Source organism: Salvelinus fontinalis, chromosome 20 (genome assembly GCF_029448725.1).
Source record: "Salvelinus fontinalis isolate EN_2023a chromosome 20, ASM2944872v1, whole genome shotgun sequence".
Lineage (NCBI taxonomy): Eukaryota > Metazoa > Chordata > Actinopteri > Salmoniformes > Salmonidae > Salvelinus > Salvelinus fontinalis.
This window is the reverse complement of record NC_074684.1, coordinates 37638236-37659609: the sequence shown is the minus strand read 5'-3', so window position 1 is coordinate 37659609 and position 21374 is coordinate 37638236. Positions and strand designations below refer to the sequence as shown.

General features: G+C 46.9%; 1 protein-coding gene across 1 annotated transcript in view; it reads left to right on the top strand.

Annotated features, from left to right (window-relative positions):
- The window catches only part of LOC129817808 (synapse differentiation-inducing gene protein 1-like), a 124585-nt gene extending 106455 nt beyond the window's left edge, over positions 1-18130 (top strand). Inside the window, exon 4 of the mRNA XM_055873379.1 lies at positions 16759-18130. Within this exon, the coding sequence (XP_055729354.1) occupies positions 16759-16917 (159 nt within the window). The 3' untranslated portion in view covers positions 16918-18130. The remainder of the gene's footprint in view (positions 1-16758) is intronic.
- Positions 18131-21374: the final 3244 nt, after the last annotated feature.

Genomic DNA, 21374 nt, shown 5'->3' with positions numbered 1-21374 from the left:
GAATCAACATATTCCATGTTTATTTTGTTTATGCTTCACAACACTGACCGGAATGTAGGTAGTGGCCATCTTGAAATGAGATCATCGGCTCGGCTCGGCCTGCCCTGCGATTTTAAGGCACAGATCAATAGCCAAGATACTTAGCTTTCAGCAGACACCATGCTTTTGCAGATAGGGGCTACTGTTCTCATACCAGACTGAATTGAACAAAACAAGTCAAAAAGAGTCCACAAATATGGGGACTTTACATGTGAGAAGCGCAGCAATGTTAGGATTTTGAAAGTCGTGCAAAGGTTTTGAGAATGACACAAATATTAATTTTCACAAAGTCTGCTGCCTCAGTCTTTAGATATTTTTGTCAGTTGTTACTATGGAATACTGATGTCACGACTTCTGCCGAAGTCGGTGCCTCTCCTTGTTTGGGCGGTGTTCGGCGGTCGACATCGCCGGTCTTCTAGCCATCGCTGATCCATTTTTCATTTTCCATTTGTTTTGTCTTGTTTTCCCACACACCTGGTTTTCATTTCCCTCATTATGTGTTGTGTATTTAACCCTCTGTTCCCCCCATGTCTTTGTGTGGTATTGTTTGTTTTAAGTGCGCATTTTGGATGGTGCGCGTCGGGTTATTGTACCCATATTTTGTATTTCTTATTCCGTTGGTTTTACTATTAAACTGCTCCGGCTATTACCTAGTTCTGCTCTCCTGCGTCTGACTTCCCTGCCACCAGTTACACACTCCTTACAACTGAAGTACAATTACAAGCATTTCATGAGTGTCAAAGGCTTTTATTGACAATTACATGAAGTTAATGCAAAGAGTCAATATTTGCAGTGTTGACCCTTCTTTTTCAAGACCTCTGCAATCTGCCCTGGCATGCTGTCAATTAACTTCTGGGCCACATCCTGACTGATGGCAGCCCATTCTTGCATAATCAATGCTTGGAGTTTGTCAGAATTTGTGGGTTTTGTTTGTCTTGAGGATTGACCACAAGTTGTCAGTGGGATTAAGGTCTGGGGAGTTTCCTGGCCATGGACCCAAAATGTTGATGTTTTGTTCCCCGAGCTACTTAGTTATCACTTTTGCTTTATGGCAAGTTGATCCATCATGTTGGAAAAGGCATTGTTCATCACCAAACGGTTCCTGGATGGTTGGGAGAAGTTGCTCTCGGAGGATGTGTTGGTACCATTCTTTATTCATAGCTGTGTTCTTTGGCAAAATTGTGAGTGAGCCCACTCCCTTGGCTGAGAAGCAACCCCACACATGAATGGTCTCAGGATGCTTTACTGTTGGCATGACACAGGACTGATGGTAGCGCACACCTTGTCTTCTCCGGACAAGCTTTTTTCCGGATGCCCCAAACAATCGGAAAGGGGATTCATCAGAGAAAATGACTTCACCCCAGTCCTCAGCAGTCCAATCCCTGTACCTTTTGCAGAATATCAGTCTGTCCCTGATGTTTTTCCTGGAGAGAAGTGGCTTCTTTGCTGCCCTTCTTGACACCAGGCCATCCTCCAAAAGTCTTTGCCTCACTGTGCATGCAGATGCACTCACACCTGCCTGCTGCCATTCCTGAGCAAGCTTTGCACTGGTGGTGCCCCGATCCCACAGCTGAATCAACTTTAGGAGACAGTCCTGGCGGTTGCTGGACTTTCTTGGGCGCCCTGAAGCCTTCTTCACAACAGTTGAACCGCTCTCCTTGAAGTTCTTGATGATGTGATAAATGGTTGATTTAGGTGTAATCTTACTGGCAGCAATATCCTTGCCTGTGAAGACCTTTTTGTGCAAAGCAATGATGACGACATGTGTTTCCTTGCAGGTAAGCATGGTTGACAGAGGAAGAACAATGATTCCAAGCACCACCCTCCTTTTGAAGCTTTCAGTCTGTTATTCAAACTCAATCAGCATGACAGAGTGATCTCCAGCCTTGTCCTCGTCAACACTCACGCCTGTGTTAACGAGATAATCACTGACACGATGTCAGCTGGTCCTTTTGTGTCAGGGTTGAAATGCAGTGGAAATGTATTTTGGGGATTTAGTTCATTTGCATAGCAAAGAGGGACTTTGCAATTAATTGCACTTCATCTGATCACTCTTCATAACATTCTGAAGTATATGCAAATTGCCATCATAAAAACTGAGTCAGCAGACTTTGTGAAAATTTATATTTGTGTCATTCTCAAAACTTTTGGCCACGACTGTGCACCCGGCATAAGATGTTTTGTGCAATATTTCTCAAGTGAAAAAAATGTGCAACAAACGCTTAATTTGAAGAATCCCATCCATACAGTAGTTCCCACTCTCACCAGGAGTAGACTGTTGACCAATCACCAACGAAGGGGCGTAGACCCTTATTCTGTACATGATGTTGCTGCTACCATCTCCTACGCCTGCAAAGAGCTTCTGGACATCAGAACAGCCATTACTCACCATGAACTGGACAAATCGTTTTTAGTTAATGAGTCGGACGAGAGGGATTTACTCCAGACCCCCGACAAGGCCCTCATCCGCATCATTCGCAGGAGAAAAAGACAGAAATATAACGGAAGGAGATCGGGGTGCCTTGTAAGGATCCAGCAAAGAGTGGCTAATCTGCCTTTGTACGTTGGCCAATAGTATCTATGGCAATCGCTGGAAAATAAAGTGAACAAACTAAGAGCACGTATAAACTACCAACGGGACATTGAAAACTGTAATATCTTATGTTTCACCAAGTCGTAGCTGAATGACGACATGAATAACTTACAGCTGGCAGGATATTAAACACTGTATTAGCAGGATGGAACAGCAGCCTCTGGTAAGACAAGGGGTGGCGTTCTATGTATATTTGTAAACAACAGCTGGTGCGTGAAATCTCAGTCAACAGGAAAATGTTCATCCAGAGGCTGCACTCCTAGTGGCGGGGGCCTTTATTGCAGGGAAACTTAAATTCGTTTTACCTCATTTATACCAACATGTTAAATGTGCAACCAGAGGGGAAAAAACCCTAGACCACCTTTACTCCACAGACAGAGACACATACAAAGCTCTCCCTCACCCTCCATTTGGCAAATCTCACCATAATTCTATCCTCCTAATTCCTGTTTACAAGCAAAAAACTAAAGCAGAAAAAGCACCAGTGACTCGGTCAATAAAAAAGTGGTCAGATGAAGCAGATTCTAAGCTACAGGACTGTTTTGCACAGAATAGAATATGTTCCAGGATTCCTCCAATGGCATTGAGGAGTACACCACATCAGTCACTGGCTTCATCAAAGAGTGCATCAATGACGTTGTCCCCAAGGTGACTGTCCGTACATACCCCAACCAGAAGCCATGGATTACAGGCAACATCCTCACTGAGGGTAGAGCTGGGTAGAGCGGGATAGAGCCGGGTAGAGCTGCCGCTTTCAAGGAGCGGGATTCTAACCAGGAAGCCTATAAGAAATCCCGCTTTTCCCTGCGACAAACCATCAAACAGGCAAAGCGTCAATACAGGTTCGAGGTTGAATATTACTACACCGGCTCTGACACTCGTCGGATATGGCAGGGCTTGCAAACTATTACAGGCTACAAAGGGAAGCACAGCCGAGAGCTGCCCAGTGACACGAGCATACCGGACGAGCTAAATTACTTATATGCTCGCTCGAGGCAAGGAACACTGAAACATGCATGAGAGCGTCAGCTGTTCTGGACCACTTTGTGATCACGCTCTCCGCAGCCGATGTGAGTAAGACCTTTAAACAGGTCAACATTCACAAGACCGCAGGACCAGACAGATTACCAGGACGTGTACTACGAGCATAAGCTAACCAACTGGCAAGTGTCTTCACTGACATTTTCAACCTCTCCCTGACTGAGTCTCTAATACCAACATGTTTCAAGCAGACCACCATAGTCCCTGTGCCCAAGAACACCAAGGTAAGCTGCATAATGACTACCGACCCGTAGCACTCACGTCTGTAGCCATGAAGTGCTTTGAAAGGCTGGTCATGGTTCACATCAACACCATTATCCCAGAAACCTGAGACCCACTCCAATTTGTATACCGACCCAACAGATCCACAGATGATGCAATCTCTATTGCACTCTACACTGCCCTTTCACACCTGGACAAAAGGAACACTTATGTGAGAATGCTGTTGATTATTGACTACAGATCAAAGCTCATCACTAAGCAGCTAAGGACCCTGGGAATAAACCTCCCTCTGCAACTGGATCCTGGACTTCCTGACAGGCCGCCCCCAGCTGGTAAGGGTAGGTAACAACACATCCGCCACGCTGATCCTCAACACTGGAGCCCCTCAGGGTGTGTGTGCTCAGTCCCCTCCTGTACTCCCTGTTCACCCATAACTGCATGGCCAGGCACGACTCCGACACCATCATTAAGTTTGCCGATGACACAACAGTGGTAGGCCTGATCACCGACACTGACGAGACAGCCTATAAGGAGAAGGTCAGAGACCTGGCCATGTGGTGCCAGGACAACATCTCCCTCAACGTGATCAAAACAAAGGAGAAGATGTGTGTCTGTGTGTGTGTGTGTATAGATATAGAGGCCACTATACAACAACCCTGGAGATATAGAGGGTGAAATACATTAAAAAAGGACTCAATGTGATTTCCCAGCAGGCAGGTGGGAGGAATAAGGATCCAGAGGGTTTGGAAAACAATTAACATCAATTAACAGCCATAGCTCCGGAGGATGAATGTCAAAGAGCCATATCTCTGGAGGATGAATGTTAAAGAACCATAGCACCGGAGAATGAATGTCAAAGAGCCATAGCACCGGAGGATGAATGTCAAAGAGCCATAGCACCGGAGAATGAATGTCAAAGAGCCATAGCACCGGAGAATGAATGTCAAAGAGCCATAGCACCGGAGAATGAATGTCAAAGAGCCATAGCACCGGAGAATGAATGTCAAAGAGCCATAGCACCGGAGAATGAATGTCAAAGAGCCATAGCACCGGAGGATGAATGTCTAAGGGCCATAGCACCGGAGGATGAATGTCAAAGAGCCATAGCACCGGAGAATGAATGTCAAAGAGCCATAGCACCGGAGGATGAATGTTAAAGAACTACAAGACTGTCAGAGGACTGGAGGGTTGATGTTATAGAACGACAAGACTGTCAGAGGACTGGAGGGTTGATGTTATAGAACTACAAGACTGTCAGAGGACTGGAGGCTTGATGTTATAGAACTACAAGACTGTCAGAGGACTGGAGGCTTGATGTTATAGAACTACAAGACTGTCAGAGGACTGGAGGCTTGATGTTATAGAACTACAAGACTGTCAGAGGACTGGAGGGTTGATGTTATAGAACTACAAGACTGTCAGAGGACTGGAGGGTTGATGTTATAGAACTACAAGACTGTCAGAGGACTGGAGGGTTGATGTTATAGAACTACAAGACTGTCAGAGGACTGGAGGGTTGATGTTATAGAACTACAAGACTGTCAGAGGACTGGAGGCTTGATGTTATAGAACTACAAGACTGTCAGAGGACTGAAGGGTTGATGTTATAGAACTACAAGACTGTCAGAGGACTGGAGGGTTGATGTTATAGAACTACAAGACTGTCAGAGGACTGGAGGGTTGATGTTATAGAACTACAAGACTGTCAGAGGACTGGGGGGTTGATGTTATAGTACTACAAGACTGTCAGAGGACTGGAGGCTTGATGTTATAGAACTAGAAGACTGTCAGAGGACTGGAGGGTTGATGTTATAGAACTACAAGACTGTCAGAGGACTGGAGGGTTGATGTTATAGAACTACAAGACTGTCAGAGGACTGGAGGCTTGATGGTGTTGGTCCGGGATTAGAAGGTCTGGTGAGGTGAGCTGTGACAGAGAACTTGGCCGTTATGAGTCGTTGTGGGTCATTATGAGCCGTCATGTGTTGTTATGAGTCTTAGTGCATCGTTATGAGTCGTTGTGGGTCATTATGAGCCGTCATGTGTTGTTATGAGTCTTAGTGCATCGTTATGAGTCGTTGTGGGTCATTATGAGCCGTCATGTGTTGTTATGAGTCTTAGTGCATCTTTATGAGTCGTTGTGGGTCATTATGAGCCGTCATGTGTTGTTATGAGTCTTAGTGCATCGTTATGAGTCGTTGTGGGTCATTATGAGCCGTCATGTGTTGTTATGAGTCTTAGTGCATCGTTATGAGTCGTTATGGGTCACCACTCTCCGCAAATATTGAGGCTGATAACACAGTGAATAGCATGAATATCCGGGGAGAGAGAAGCAGCGCTGAGCTTCAGATAGGGAAGTAAATTACCTTCAATAATTGGCCCTAATAGGCGCTTGTGCTTCGTTTGGATAGATAGTGATAAATGCTGCCTTCAGCTTTATAAAACACAGCCATCCGAATTAACCATCTGTGCTGCCAAGTTTAGAGGCAGTCATTTATGTTTTGAACATGCAAATAAGATGCCTAAAGAGTTTATCTCGCTAATAAACTCTGAATCATAATAAAGGCTGGGTCTAAATGAACTCATGAGTCGTAATAATCTAACAAATTACAGTTAATGGATTTTTTTGTGACTTCATAAGATTAGCGACAGATTACGTTGTTGTGGTGTTTTTGTGAGAGAACGTGTTCGTACAGAATGAGGGAGGGAGATAAGGGAGGCAGGGGAAGGGAAGAGAGAGAAACAGGTAGGGAGGGAAAGAGGGAGGGATTTTAAAATGTTTCCACCACTGTCCAAGTCAGTAAGCACCCAGCTAAATCTCAGATGCTATCTCGCTCGCTCGCTCTGTCTGTCTGTCTGTCTGTCTGTCTGTCTGTCTGTCTGTCTGTCTGTCTGTCTGTCTGTCTGTCTGTGTCTCTGTCTGTCTGTCTGTGTCTCTGTCTCTGTCTGTCTGTCTCTCTCTCTCTGTCTCTGTCTGTCTCTCTCTGTCTCTCTCTCTGTCTCTGTCTCTGTCTGTCTCTCTCTCTCTCTGTCTCTGTCTCTCTCTGTCTGTCTGTCTCTCTCTCTCTCTCTCTCTGTCTGTCTGTCTGTCTGTCTGTCTGTCTGTCTGTCTGTCTGTCTGTCTGTCTGTCTGTCTGTCTGTGTCTCTGTCTGTCTGTCTGTGTCTCTGTCTCTGTCTGTCTGTCTCTCTCTCTCTGTCTCTGTCTGTCTCTCTCTGTCTCTCTCTCTGTCTGTGTCTCTGTCTCTGTCTGTCTGTCTCTCTCTCTCTGTCTCTGTCTGTCTCTCTCTGTCTCTCTCTCTGTCTCTGTCTCTGTCTCTGTCTGTCTCTCTCTCTCTCTGTCTCTGTCTCTCTCTGTCTGTCTCTCTCTCTCTTTCTCTGTCTCTCTCTGTCTGTCTCTCTCTCTCTTTCTCTGACTGTGACGCCACATTTCAATAATTCAGTCAAGGTTGTAGAAATAAAGCTGTTAGCCTTCAACCATTTACTTCTCAAGGGGATTCAAGGACAATGGAGAAAAATTGCAGCGTTACTCACAGAGGCACTCATATTCACTAGTCACACACACACAAGGACACAGATGTACAAACACACACACACACTCACACAGAATTTCATGCACACATATACAAAAGGCACACTTTCATATACACACACACACTCACACACACACACACACACACACTCACACACTCTGTCCATTCACTCCATGCCTCTAAGGCTGACACTCAGTCCTGTAAATCTGTCCGCAGGGAGACCAGCCCAACGCAGTGACATTATTATTCCTCTGAAGCTAAACTACGGATTGATTAATCAATTACAGGTTGTTTAATAGACGGCTTTATTAAAGAGATGAAATAACAGGGTCTGAAGTGTTTGACTCGTTACCCATAAGACCCTAAAAGCGGGGTCACAATATGAACAACAGAGAACTGTGTCTTTCTCCTCTTTATTTAGAAACGGCTTCCTGAAGCTAATTTCCCATAAGACCACAGTAATGGTGCCATTGTTTCAATACTCACTTTGTTGGCATGGAAACTAATGGTTCTCTTGAATATATTTTTCTGTTTGTTTGTTTTTGGTATTTCGGCTGTTGCTTTGCCTCCTCTGGCTGTATAGCAAGGCTTCTTTATTTAGATTTTTTTAAGTGCTGTCTCCTGAAAACGTCTCTGCGTACATGAAACAAAAATAATAAATGGGGGTAGGAAAAAATAACTGTCGAAATGTTGAAAAGGCTCCATCTGTGTGTTTGTTATGCAGCAGATGTCCAGGCTAGATCTCCCTCTGTGTTGTTCTGAAGCAGCTGATTCCAGGCTAGATCTCCCTCTGTGTTGTTCTGAAGCAGCTGAGTCCAGGCTAGATCTCCCTCTGTGTTGTTCTGAAGCAACAGATGTCCAGGATAGATCTCCCTCTGTGTTGTTCTGAAGCAACAGATGTCCAGGCTAGATCTCCCTCTGTGTTCTTCTGAAGCAGCTGAGTCCAGGCTAGATCTCCCTCTGTGTTTTTCTGAAGCAGCTGAGTCCAGGCTAGATCTCCCTCTGTGTTCTTCTGAAGCAGCAGATGTCCAGGCTAGATCTCCCTCTGTGTTGTTCTGAAGAAGCTGAGTCCAGACTAGATCTCCCTCTGTGTTCTTCTGAAGCAGCTGAGTCCAGGCTAGATCTCCCTCTGTGTTCTTCTGAAGCAGCAGATATCCAGGCTAGATCTCCCTCTGTGTTTTTCTGAAGCAGCCGAGTCCAGGCTAGATCTTCCTCTGTGTTGTTCTGAAGCAACTGGGTCCAGGCTAGATCTCCCTCTGTGTTGTTCTGAAGCAGCTGAGTCCAGGCTAGATCTCCCTCTGTGTTTTTCTGAAGCAGCCGAGTCCAGGCTAGATCTCCCTCTGTGTTTTTCTGAAGCAGCCGAGTCCAGGCTAGATCTCCCTCTGTGTTGTTCTGAAGCAGCTGAGTCCAGGCTAGATCTCCTTCTGTGTTTTTCTGAAGCAGCCGAGTCCAGGCTAGATCTCCCTCTGTGTTGTTCTGAAGCAGCAGATGTCCAGGCTAGATCTCCCTCTGTGTTGTTCTGAAGCAGCTGAGTCCAGGCTAGATCTCCCTCTGTGTTTTTCTGAAGCAGCCGAGTCCAGGCTAGATCTTCCTCTGTGTTGTTCTGAAGCAGCTGGGTCCAGGCTAGTTCTCCCTCTGTGTTGTTCTGAAGCAGCAGATGTCCAGGCTAGATCTCCCTCTGTGTTTTTCTGAAGAAGCTGAGTCCAGGCTAGATCTCCTTCTGTGTTTTTCTGAAGCAGCCGAGTCCAGGCTAGATCTCCCTCTGTGTTGTTCTGAAGCAGCCGAGTCCAGGCTAGATCTCCCTCTGTGTTGTTCTGAAGCAGCTGAGTCCAGGCTAGATCTCCTTCTGTGTTTTTCTGAAGCAGCTGAGTCCAAGCTAGATCTCCCTTTGTGTTTTTCTGAAGCAGCTGAGTCCAGGCTAGATCTCCCTCTGTGTTGTTCTGAAGCAGCTGAGTCCAGGCTAGATCTCCCTCTGTGTTGTTCTGAAGCAGCTGAGTCCAGGATAGATCTCCCTCTGTGTTTTTCTGAAGCAGATGAGTCCAGGCTAGATCTCCCTCTGTGTTCTTCTGAAGCAGCAGATGTCCAGGCTAGATCTCCCTCTGTGTTGTTCTGAAGAAGCTGAGTCCAGGCTAGATCTCCCTCTGTGTTGTTCTGAAGCAGCTGAGTCCAGGATAGATCTCCCTCTGTGTTTTTCTGAAGCAGCTGAGTCCAGGCTAGATCTCCCTCTGTGTTCTTCTGAAGCAGCAGATGTCCAGGCTAGATCTCCCTCTGTGTTGTTCTGAAGAAGCTGAGTCCAGGCTAGATCTCCCTCTGTGTTGTTCTGAAGCAGCTGAGTCCAGGCTAGATCTCCCTCTGTGTTGTTCTGAAGCAGCAGATGTCCAGGCTAGATCTCCCTCTGTGTTGTTCTGAAGCAGCAGATGTCCAGGCTAGATCTCCCTCTGTGTTTTTCTGAAGCAGCTGAGTCCAGGCTAGATCTCCCTCTGTGTTGTTCTGAAGCAGCTGAGTCCAGGCTAGATCTCCCTCTGTGTTGTTCTGAAGCAGCTGAGTCCAGGCTAGATCTCCCTCTGTGTTGTTCTGAAGCAGCTGAGTGCAGGCTAGATCTCCCTCTGTGTTCTTCTGAAGCAGCTGATTCCAGGCTAGATCTCCCTCTGTGTTGTTCTGAAGCAGCTGAGTCCAGGCTAGATCTCCCTCTGTGTTGTTCTGAAGCAGCTGAGTCCAGGCTAGATCTCCCTCTGTGTTGTTCTGAAGCAACTGAGTCCAGGCTAGATCTCCCTCTGTGTTGTTCTGAAGCAGCTGAGTCCAGGCTAGATCTCCCTCTGTGTTGTTCTGAAGCAGCTGAATCCAGGCTAGATCTCCCTCTGTGTTGTTCTGAAGCAGCTGAGTCCAGGCTAGATCTCCCTCTGTGTTGTTCTGAAGCAGCTGAATCCAGGCTAGATCTCCCTCTGTGTTGTTCTGAAGCAGCTGAGTCCAGGATAGATCTCCCTCTGTGTTTTTCTGAAGCAGCTGAGTCCAGGCTAGATCTCCCTCTGTGTTGTTCTGAAGCAGCAGATGTCCAGGCTAGATCTCCCTCTGTGTTGTTCTGAAGCAGCTGAGTCCAGGCTAGATCTCCCTCTGTGTTGTTCTGAAGCAGCTGAGTGCAGGCTAGATCTCCCTCTGTGTTCTTCTGAAGCAGCTGATTCCAGGCTAGATCTCCCTCTGTGTTGTTCTGAAGCAGCTGAGTCCAGGCTAGATCTTCCTCTGTGTTGTTCTGAAGCAGCTGAGTCCAGGCTAGATCTCCCTCTGTGTTGTTCTGAAGCAACTGAGTCCAGGCTAGATCTCCCTCTGTGTTGTTCTGAAGCAGCTGAGTCCAGGCTAGATCTCCCTCTGTGTTGTTCTGAAGCAGCTGAATCCAGGCTAGATCTCCCTCTGTGTTGTTCTGAAGCAGCTGAGTCCAGGCTAGATCTCCCTCTGTGTTGTTCTGAAGCAGCTGAATCCAGGCTAGATCTCCCTCTGTGTTGTTCTGAAGCAGCTGAGTCCAGGCTAGATCTCCCTCTGTGTTTTTCTGAAGCAGCTGAGTCCAGGCTAGATCTCCCTCTGTGTTTTTCTGAAGCAGCTGAGTCCAGGCTAGATCTCCCTCTGTGTTCTTCTGAAGCAGCTGAGTCCAGGCTAGATCTCCCTCTGTGTTGTTCTGAAGCAGCTGAGTCCAGGCTAGATCTCCCTCTGTGTTGTTCTGAAGCAGCTGAGTCCAGGCTAGATCTCCCTCTGTGTTGTTCTGAAGCAGCAGATGTCCAGGCTAGATCTCCCTCTGTGTTGTTCTGAAGCAGCTGAATCCAGGCTAGATCTCCCTCTGTGTTGTTCTGAAGCAGCTGAGTCCAGGCTAGATCTCCCTCTGTGTTGTTCTGAAGAAGCTGAGTCCAGGCTAGATCTCCCTCTGTGTTGTTCTGAAGCAGCTGAGTCCAGGCTAGATCTCCCTCTGTGTTGTTCTGAAGCAGCAGATGTCCAGGCTAGATCTCCCTCTGTGTTGTTCTGAAGCAGCTGAATCCAGGCTAGATCTCCCTCTGTGTTGTTCTGAAGCAGCTGAGTCCAGGCTAGATCTCCCTCTGTGTTCTTCTGAAGCAGCAGATGTCCAGGCTAGATCTCCCTCTGTGTTGTTTTGAAGCAGCTGAATCCAGGCTAGATCTCCCTCTGTCTTGTTCTGAAGCAGCTGAGTCCAGGCTAGATCTCCCTCTGTGTTGTTCTGAAGCAGCTGAGTCCAGGCTAGATCTCCCTCTGTGTTGTTCTGAAGCAGCTGAGTCCAGGCTAGATCTCCCTCTGTGTTGTTCTGAAGCAACTGAGTCCAGGCTAGATCTCCCTCTGTGTTGTTCTGAAGCAGCTGAGTCCAGGCTAGATCTCCCTCTGTGTTGTTCTGAAGCAGCTGAATCCAGGCTAGATCTCCCTCTGTGTTGTTCTGAAGCAGCTGAGTCCAGGCTAGATCTCCCTCTGTGTTGTTCTGAAGCAGCTGAGTCCAGGCTAGATCTCCCTCTGTGTTGTTCTGAAGCAGCTGAGTCCAGGCTAGATCTCCCTCTGTGTTGTTCTGAAGCAGCTGAATCCAGGCTAGATCTCCCTCTGTGTTGTTCTGAAGCAGCTGAGTCCAGGCTAGATCTCCCTCTGTGTTGTTCTGAAGCAGCTGAGTCCAGGCTAGAGCTCCCTCTGTGTTGTTCTGAAGCAGCTGAGTCCAGGCTAGAGCTCCCTCTGTGTTGTTCTGAAGCAGCTGAGTCCAGGCTAGAGCTCCCTCTGTGTTGTTCTGAAGCAGCTGAGTCCAGGCTAGATCTCCCTCTGTGTTGTTCTGAAGCAGCTGAGTCCAGGCTAGATCTCCCTCTGTGTTGTTCTGAAGCAGCTGAGTCCAGGCTAGATCTCCCTCTGTGTTGTTCTGAAGCAACTGAGTCCAGGCTAGATCTCCCTCTGTGTTGTTCTGAAGCAGCTGAGTCCAGGCTAGATCTCCCTCTGTGTTGTTCTGAAGCAGCTGAATCCAGGCTAGATCTCCCTCTGTGTTGTTCTGAAGCAGCTGAGTCCAGGCTAGATCTCCCTCTGTGTTGTTCTGAAGCAGCTGAATCCAGGCTAGATCTCCCTCTGTGTTGTTCTGAAGCAGCTGAGTCCAGGCTAGATCTCCCTCTGTGTTTTTCTGAAGCAGCTGAGTCCAGGCTAGATCTCCCTCTGTGTTTTTCTGAAGCAGCTGAGTCCAGGCTAGATCTCCCTCTGTGTTCTTCTGAAGCAACTGAGTCCAGGCTAGATCTCCCTCTGTGTTGTTCTGAAGCAGCTGAGTCCAGGCTAGATCTCCCTCTGTGTTGTTCTGAAGCAGCTGAGTCCAGGCTAGATCTCCCTCTGTGTTGTTCTGAAGCAGCAGATGTCCAGGCTAGATCTCCCTCTGTGTTGTTCTGAAGCAGCTGAATCCAGGCTAGATCTCCCTCTGTGTTGTTCTGAAGCAGCTGAGTCCAGGCTAGATCTCCCTCTGTGTTGTTCTGAAGAAGCTGAGTCCAGGCTAGATCTCCCTCTGTGTTGTTCTGAAGCAGCTGAGTCCAGGCTAGATCTCCCTCTGTGTTGTTCTGAAGCAGCAGATGTCCAGGCTAGATCTCCCTCTGTGTTGTTCTGAAGCAGCTGAATCCAGGCTAGATCTCCCTCTGTGTTGTTCTGAAGCAGCTGAGTCCAGGCTAGATCTCCCTCTGTGTTCTTCTGAAGCAGCAGATGTCCAGGCTAGATCTCCCTCTGTGTTGTTTTGAAGCAGCTGAATCCAGGCTAGATCTCCCTCTGTGTTGTTCTGAAGCAGCTGAGTCCAGGCTAGATCTCCCTCTGTGTTGTTCTGAAGCAGCTGAGTCCAGGCTAGATCTCCCTCTGTGTTGTTCTGAAGCAGCTGAGTCCAGGCTAGATCTCCCTCTGTGTTGTTCTGAAGCAGCTGAATCCAGGCTAGATCTCCCTCTGTGTTGTTCTGAAGCAGCTGAGTCCAGGCTAGATCTCCCTCTGTGTTGTTCTGAAGCAGCTGAGTCCAGGCTAGAGCTCCCTCTGTGTTGTTCTGAAGCAGCTGAGTCCAGGCTAGAGCTCCCTCTGTGTTGTTCTGAAGCAGCTGAGTCCAGGCTAGAGCTCCCTCTGTGTTGTTCTGAAGCAGCTGAGTCCAGGCTAGATCTCCCTCTGTGTTGTTCTGAAGCAGCTGAGTCCAGGCTAGATCTCCCTCTGTGTTGTTCTGAAGCAGCTGAGTCCAGGCTAGATCTCCCTCTGTGTTGTTCTGAAGCAACTGAGTCCAGGCTAGATCTCCCTCTGTGTTGTTCTGAAGCAGCTGAGTCCAGGCTAGATCTCCCTCTGTGTTGTTCTGAAGCAGCTGAATCCAGGCTAGATCTCCCTCTGTGTTGTTCTGAAGCAGCTGAGTCCAGGCTAGATCTCCCTCTGTGTTGTTCTGAAGCAGCTGAATCCAGGCTAGATCTCCCTCTGTGTTGTTCTGAAGCAGCTGAGTCCAGGCTAGATCTCCCTCTGTGTTTTTCTGAAGCAGCTGAGTCCAGGCTAGATCTCCCTCTGTGTTTTTCTGAAGCAGCTGAGTCCAGGCTAGATCTCCCTCTGTGTTCTTCTGAAGCAACTGAGTCCAGGCTAGATCTCCCTCTGTGTTGTTCTGAAGCAGCTGAGTCCAGGCTAGATCTCCCTCTGTGTTGTTCTGAAGCAGCTGAGTCCAGGCTAGATCTCCCTCTGTGTTGTTCTGAAGCAGCAGATGTCCAGGCTAGATCTCCCTCTGTGTTGTTCTGAAGCAGCTGAATCCAGGCTAGATCTCCCTCTGTGTTGTTCTGAAGCAGCTGAGTCCAGGCTAGATCTCCCTCTGTGTTGTTCTGAAGAAGCTGAGTCCAGGCTAGATCTCCCTCTGTGTTGTTCTGAAGCAGCTGAGTCCAGGCTAGATCTCCCTCTGTGTTGTTCTGAAGCAGCAGATGTCCAGGCTAGATCTCCCTCTGTGTTGTTCTGAAGCAGCTGAATCCAGGCTAGATCTCCCTCTGTGTTGTTCTGAAGCAGCTGAGTCCAGGCTAGATCTCCCTCTGTGTTCTTCTGAAGCAGCAGATGTCCAGGCTAGATCTCCCTCTGTGTTGTTTTGAAGCAGCTGAATCCAGGCTAGATCTCCCTCTGTGTTGTTCTGAAGCAGCTGAGTCCAGGCTAGATCTCCCTCTGTGTTGTTCTGAAGCAGCTGAGTCCAGGCTAGATCTCCCTCTGTGTTGTTCTGAAGCAGCTGAGTCCAGGCTAGATCTCCCTCTGTGTTGTTCTGAAGCAACTGAGTCCAGGCTAGATCTCCCTCTGTGTTGTTCTGAAGCAGCTGAGTCCAGGCTAGATCTCCCTCTGTGTTGTTCTGAAGCAGCTGAATCCAGGCTAGATCTCCCTCTGTGTTGTTCTGAAGCAGCTGAGTCCAGGCTAGATCTCCCTCTGTGTTGTTCTGAAGCAGCTGAGTCCAGGCTAGATCTCCCTCTGTGTTGTTCTGAAGCAGCTGAGTCCAGGCTAGATCTCCCTCTGTGTTGTTCTGAAGCAGCTGAATCCAGGCTAGATCTCCCTCTGTGTTGTTCTGAAGCAGCTGAGTCCAGGCTAGATCTCCCTCTGTGTTGTTCTGAAGCAGCTGAGTCCAGGCTAGATCTCCCTCTGTGTTGTTCTGAAGCAGCTGAGTCCAGGCTAGAGCCTGCTTTGTGAACCATTAGACAGAAAACAGAGCTGGTAGCTGCGATGCTGATCATAAGCAAGAAACCTTTTTTGGGTACAATATGTCTACTCTACATTATCATGTAAAAGGAGATTGACAGAATATATTTGGACAAAAAAAATACAATATATCTTCTTATTGTAGTTCTTGGTTTCAACAGCAATGTAGTTACAGTACATGAGATCTCAGGATAAGGTTTGAAGACCTCAGCGTCTTTATGACCCAGTTTCTAACAATATGTGTATTTTTGTATATTATGTGTATTTTTGTGTATTTTGTGTATTTTGAGGTAGTGGAATATACTTGAGCAAAATCAGCTGCCCAAAACCACCTTCACTTTCTATGACAGTACTTAGGTAAATATAACATCTAACCCCGTAGCTTGACCGTGACCCACTGTTACCTCATTTTTAACCATTCCTCTTTAATTATACAGAAGAGTGTATTTATCCACCAGGCTTTAGTGAGCATGGGGCCTCATTTTTGTAACCCTTCTGTTCATTTCAATCTCAATATCTGGCGTCTGCTATTTCTGAAAATAATACGTCCGTATAAAAATATAGAGATTTATAAACTTGTTACACGCCACACATACCCATGTTTTTTCCCCCCCGTTATTAATCAGACCCGTGGTAAAACTGTGTAAAAACTGTCCGTGTATGAACGAGCATCACAACTCTGCCTGGAAAACAGCTTCCGTTCATCTTTTGTGGTCACAATAACGCGGTATAATTGGCTACTATTGGAATTGAGCCACGGTGGTTTATCAAAGAAAGAGCAAATCAAATCAAATTTTATTTGTCACATACACATGGTTAGCAGATGTTAATGCGAGTGTAGCGAAATGCTTGTGGTTCTAGTTCCGACAATGCAGTAATAACCAACAAGTTATTGGTGAGCAATGACAATCAAAATGTTTTTTGGAGGTGTTTGCAAAAAAATATTTGAATCTTTTTCAGTAACTTATGCTGTAAAAGACTTTTGACCGTTTCTGATAGAGAAAAAGCCGACTGCAAATTGTTGTGGAACGATCAGTAGAATGTTGGAATTCAACACTGTTTTGCATCAAGTTTTTCCCCCCAACCTTTACGCTGGACAGCTCGCCTATTCTGAAACATTGTCTGGGCTACTCAACAACAACAAAATATAACAGACTTAATAATGTCAAAGATCAATTGTCTGTTCAACCTGTTAAATGTGTATTATAAACGGTGCTGCCTACGGGATCGCATATGCAAAAATATCTATTTAGTAGGCTACAAAAGACGGGTTGGTTGTTTAGCAACAAAACCAATGCATGCACAACTATGGGCTAAAACAGACTAGGTTGCTTAGATTGTTGTTAACATGTAAACTGTATTCAGTCTCCAATGTTTATAAAAAAAGATAAACATAAGCACTTACATAAGCACTTACATCAAATACATCGTTACAGTTGTTGCTTAGCTACCTAGATAGTTCATTTTAGCCATATTAGCATAGATGTCACATCAGTCTTCCTTCATACCTTCCTTCCTTCCTTCCTTTCTCTGTCGTTTCTCTCTCTCTCTGTCTCATTCCTTCTCATTCCTTCCCTTCCCTTCCCCTTCCTCCCTCTCAACATCTCTCTCTCCCTCCCTCCCTCTTTCTTTCTTTCTTCTTATCTCTTCCCTTCCATCAGACCAGCAAGGCGGTGACGAAGGGCGACTTCCCGCTGGCGAGCATCGCATCCCGAAGGGCTTTGTTCCTGGCGGCCCTCTCCATCACCATCGGGACAGGCGTCTATGTGGGGGTGGTGGTGGCCCTCATCGCCTACCTCTCCAAGCCAGGTCACATATAGCAGCGCCAGGGGGAACTGGTCCTACCGGTAATGGAAGACTGCTACTACCAGGGAAAGGTTTAGGGGGCATCATTATTTTTTCTTCCACCATTACCTCTATCTGTCCGGCCTTCTCTCAGACTACCAGGGGAACAACAGGAGATGAGTGAGGAACCACCCCTTCTCAATGGACACTTGCTACTGCCAGGGAACGGTTTGATCTGCCTTCCTCCCGTAACATAACAGTACTGCGGACATGGAATACGTTCCTCTATCCTCCTCCCTCATCCCTTCATCTCGCTATCCTCCTCCCTTCAGCCTCCCTACAGGCAGCAAAGATTAGATGAAGGAACAAAGAGGAGCTAGGCATGAAGGGGAGAGGAGGAGGAGGGGGAGGAGGAGGAAGAGGAGGAGGAGAAGAGCAAGGGGAAACTAGGACAGACACCGTTTTCTCTGGGAAAAGTTATCTGAAGTGATGTAAAGAGGAACACAGTTTGTGCTGTCCTGTTCCGTTGGCCTTCCCCCCCTGTAGGGTGTTTGAACTCTGCTTTGTTACTTCAACATTCTACAGAACATTACAGAAACAGAGATGGGTGGGGAGGGATGAGACAGCAAAAAAAATGATTTGCAATTACTGAGACGTTAGCAGACGGAGGGAACTTCAAGGGACCGCAGTGTCTGGAGGTCTCACTGGGAGGACTATAAAAACCTCCTTGAATTCTCTATCTGTATGCCATCCGAACCAGGTTTGAACATTTTGATTATTTGGAGCCCCTGCTACTAACTGACTATCTCTGTTAATTTACCATCTAATGCTTCTTCAATGGGCCTGGTTCTAAGGCCCGCTGCTGGGTGGTTCTCTGTCAACATGAAGCTTCCTTTCGTCTGCTCCTCTCTCTCTCTCTCGTCTGAGGAGAGAGAGAGAGAGAGAGAGAGAGACAGAGAGAGAGACAGACAGAGAGAGACAGAGAGAGAGAGAGAGAGAGAGAGAGAGAGACAACCCATATTTATGGTTACTTATTTTAACTTGTGTGCTTTAACCATTTGTACATTGTTACAACACTGTATATATATAATATGACATTTGTAATGTCTTTATTGTTTTGAAACTTCTGTATGTGTAATGTTTACTGTTAATTTGTATTGTTTGTTTCACTTTTGTGTATTGTCTACCTCACTTGCTTTGGCAATGTTAACACATGTTTCCCATGCCAATAAAGCCCCTTGAATTGAATTTAATTGAATTGACAGAGAGAGAGACAGAGCGAAAGAGAGACAGAGCGAGAGAGAGACAGAGAGAGAGAGACAGAGAGAGAGAGAGACAGAGAGAGAGAGAGAGACAGAGAGAGAGAGAGAGAGAGAGAGAGAGAGAGAGAGAGAGAGAGAGAGAGAGAGAGAGACAGAGAGAGACAGAGAGAGAGAGACAGAGAGGAGAGAGAGAGAGAGGAGAGAGAGAGGAGAGAGAGAGAGAGAGAGGAGAGAGAGAGAGGCAGAGAGAGAGAGAGAGGAGAGGAGAGAGAGAGAGAGAGAGAGAGAGGCAGAGAGAGAGAGAGACAGAGAGAGACAGAGAGAGAGAGAGAGAGAGAGAGAGAGAGAGAGAGGCAGAGAGAGAGAGAGACAGAGAGAGACAGAGAGAGAGAGAGAGAGAGAGGAGAGAGAGAGAGAGGAGAGAGAGAGGAGGCAGAGAGAGAGAGAGACAGAGAGAGTCAGAGAGAGAGAGAGGAGAGAGAGAGAGAGAGAGAGAGAGAGAGAGAGAGAGAGAGAGAGAGAGAGAGAGAGAGAGAGAGAGAGAGAGAGAGAGAGACAGAGAGAGACAGAGAGAGAGAGAGAGAGAGAGAGAGAGAGAGACAGAGAGAGAGAGAGAGAGAGAGAGAGACAGAGAGAGAGAGAGGCAGAGACAAACACACTCAGAAGTGTTTACTTGCTGTGTGTCTTTTGACTGAAGAAAAAAGGATACTGACAACAAGGATAAAGCTGCATCCAAACATTGACAGATCTCATCAAAGAAGGATTTGTTTTGTGTATTTCTTAGCTGAAACAGCTGCGATGGCATGAATTCAATTATATGAATTAAAGTGGAAGAAAAAGCTAATTTCCTGCTCTCTGCAGGTGATCTGGGGGGGTTACTAGGGAGAGATAACTATCGTGCATCGTTCTGAAGTTAAGTTTACATCAACGTCAATCCTTCAAAGGGAAACGCCTTCCACACAGACGCCAGTTCAATGAGGACAGGATAAATCATCCTCTAGTACTAACGTCTACTAATCTATCATCTGCATCATAAACTCAACTCTCGTTGTCTCTGGGACCAGGGTAAACTCAACTCTCTTTGTCTCTGGGACCAGGGTAATCTCAACTCTCTTTGTCTCTGGGACCAGGGTAAACTCAACTCTCTTTGTCTCTGGGACCAGGGTAAACTCAACTCTCTTTGTCTCTGGGACCAGGGTAAACTCAACTCTCTTTGTCTCTGGGACCAGGGTAAACTCAACTCTCTTTGTCTCTGGGACCAGGGTAAACTCAACTCTCTTTGTCTCTGGGACCAGGGTAAACTCAACTCTCTTTGTCTCTGGGACCAGGGTAAACTCAACTCTCTTTGTCTCTGGGACCAGTGTAAACTCAACTCTCTGGTCTCTGGGACCAGGGTAAACTCAACTCTCTGGTCTCTGGGACCAGTGTAAACTCAACTCTCTGCTCTCTGAGACCAGTGTAAACTCAACTCTCTGGTCTCTGGGACCAGTGTAAACTCAACTCTCTGGTCTCTGGAGCCAGTATAAACTCAACTCTCTGGTCTCTGGGACCAGGGTAAACTCAACTCTCTTTGTCTCTGGGACCAGTGTAAACTCAACTCTCTGCTCTCTGAGACCAGTGTAAACTCAACTCTCTGCTCTCTGAGACCAGTGTAAACTCAACTCTCTGGTCTCTGGGGTCTAACTCAGTGTTGTGATACAGTAAAGTACAGGTATTCAATAAATGCCTTTCCAGGACCCAGGCAGAGTGTGAACAGTGAAGCATTGAAACTCAACACTGTAAGAATTACAGCCTCCTCCCTCCCATATGCCATAGGAGATATTAAAAGGAAAAAGCTATTTCAGCATCACTAATAAAGACTGAACCGTGTGGATTTGGCTCCTGAGGGAAAAAGGCTGGGAAGTGTTTTGTAATAATGGCTCCCATTAGAACTCAGCAACAGTAGCCAGAAGGCTATACGCTTGGAAAGTGGAGACATCATAGAACGTTAAAAAGTCAACATTGCGGAGACAGCTTGACGTTTTCAGAGACACCGTCGTCGTTGCTTGCTAGCAAGGAGATTTGCGCCGGCTCATTAACGGTAATGACTGTAAGTGAATTGTTTCCCCTCTCAGTTAACCAAACTAAAATTGTTTACAGTTAGTTAGCAATCACTATTTTGCTAGCTACGGTAGTGCTGCCACGCCAACAATTACCTGTTTCCTAAAATGACGTGTGTCACCAGTTGTATTTACATTTTAACATTGTGACCCGCAGTCATGCGAATCCACTTTTGTCTCCAGTCGGCAGACATGTTGTTTGAACTTTCCTTTCCATCTGCTATGGGCATTGTCTCGCCAACAGGCTAATTATGTCTGACCATTATCAATAGACACACAGAGAGACTTCTTCTTCATTACACTAGACACTGAGGCCATGCACACACACACACACACACACACACACACACACACACACACACACACACACACACACACACACACACACACACACACATACATACTGTTATGCTGATGAAGGAGGACCCAAAAGCGACGTAATAGAAACAGAGTCTTTATTCCATTCTTAAACAAACAATGATTCTCCTGGATCTTCTCAAAGGAAATTCCAACACAGGAAACTGAAAACCTCTTGTCAGTAGAGAGGAACAACTGGAGACGCGACCACAGACTGCAGGTCGCTTCAGGAGGACACAGACCGTAGCTGACATAGACGCCTGCTCACACGCAGCATCTGACAAAGGCAAAAAACACGACAGGGCGCAACAAGGACACAGAACAGCAAACCTCAAACAAGAATCCGACAAAGACAGAAGCGGAAAACAGAGGGAGAAATAGGGACTCTAATCAGAGGGCAAAATAGGGGACAGGTGTGAAAGACTAAATGAGGTCGTTAGGAGAATGAGAAACAGCTGGGAGCAAGAACGGAACGATAGAGAGAGAGAGCGGGAGAGGGAAAGAGGGAGGAGGAGAGAGAGGAATAGAAAGAGGGAAAGAACCTAATAAGACCAGCAGAGGGAAGCACAGGGACAAGACAAGATGATCAAAGACAAAACATGACAGTACCCCCCCACTCACCAAGCGCCTCCTGGCACACTCGAGGAGGAACCCTGGCGGCAACGAAGGAAATCATCAATCAACGAACGGTCCAGCACATCCCGAGATGGAACCCAACTCCTCTCCTCAGGACCGTAACCCCCCCAATCCACTAAGTACTGGTGACCACGTCCC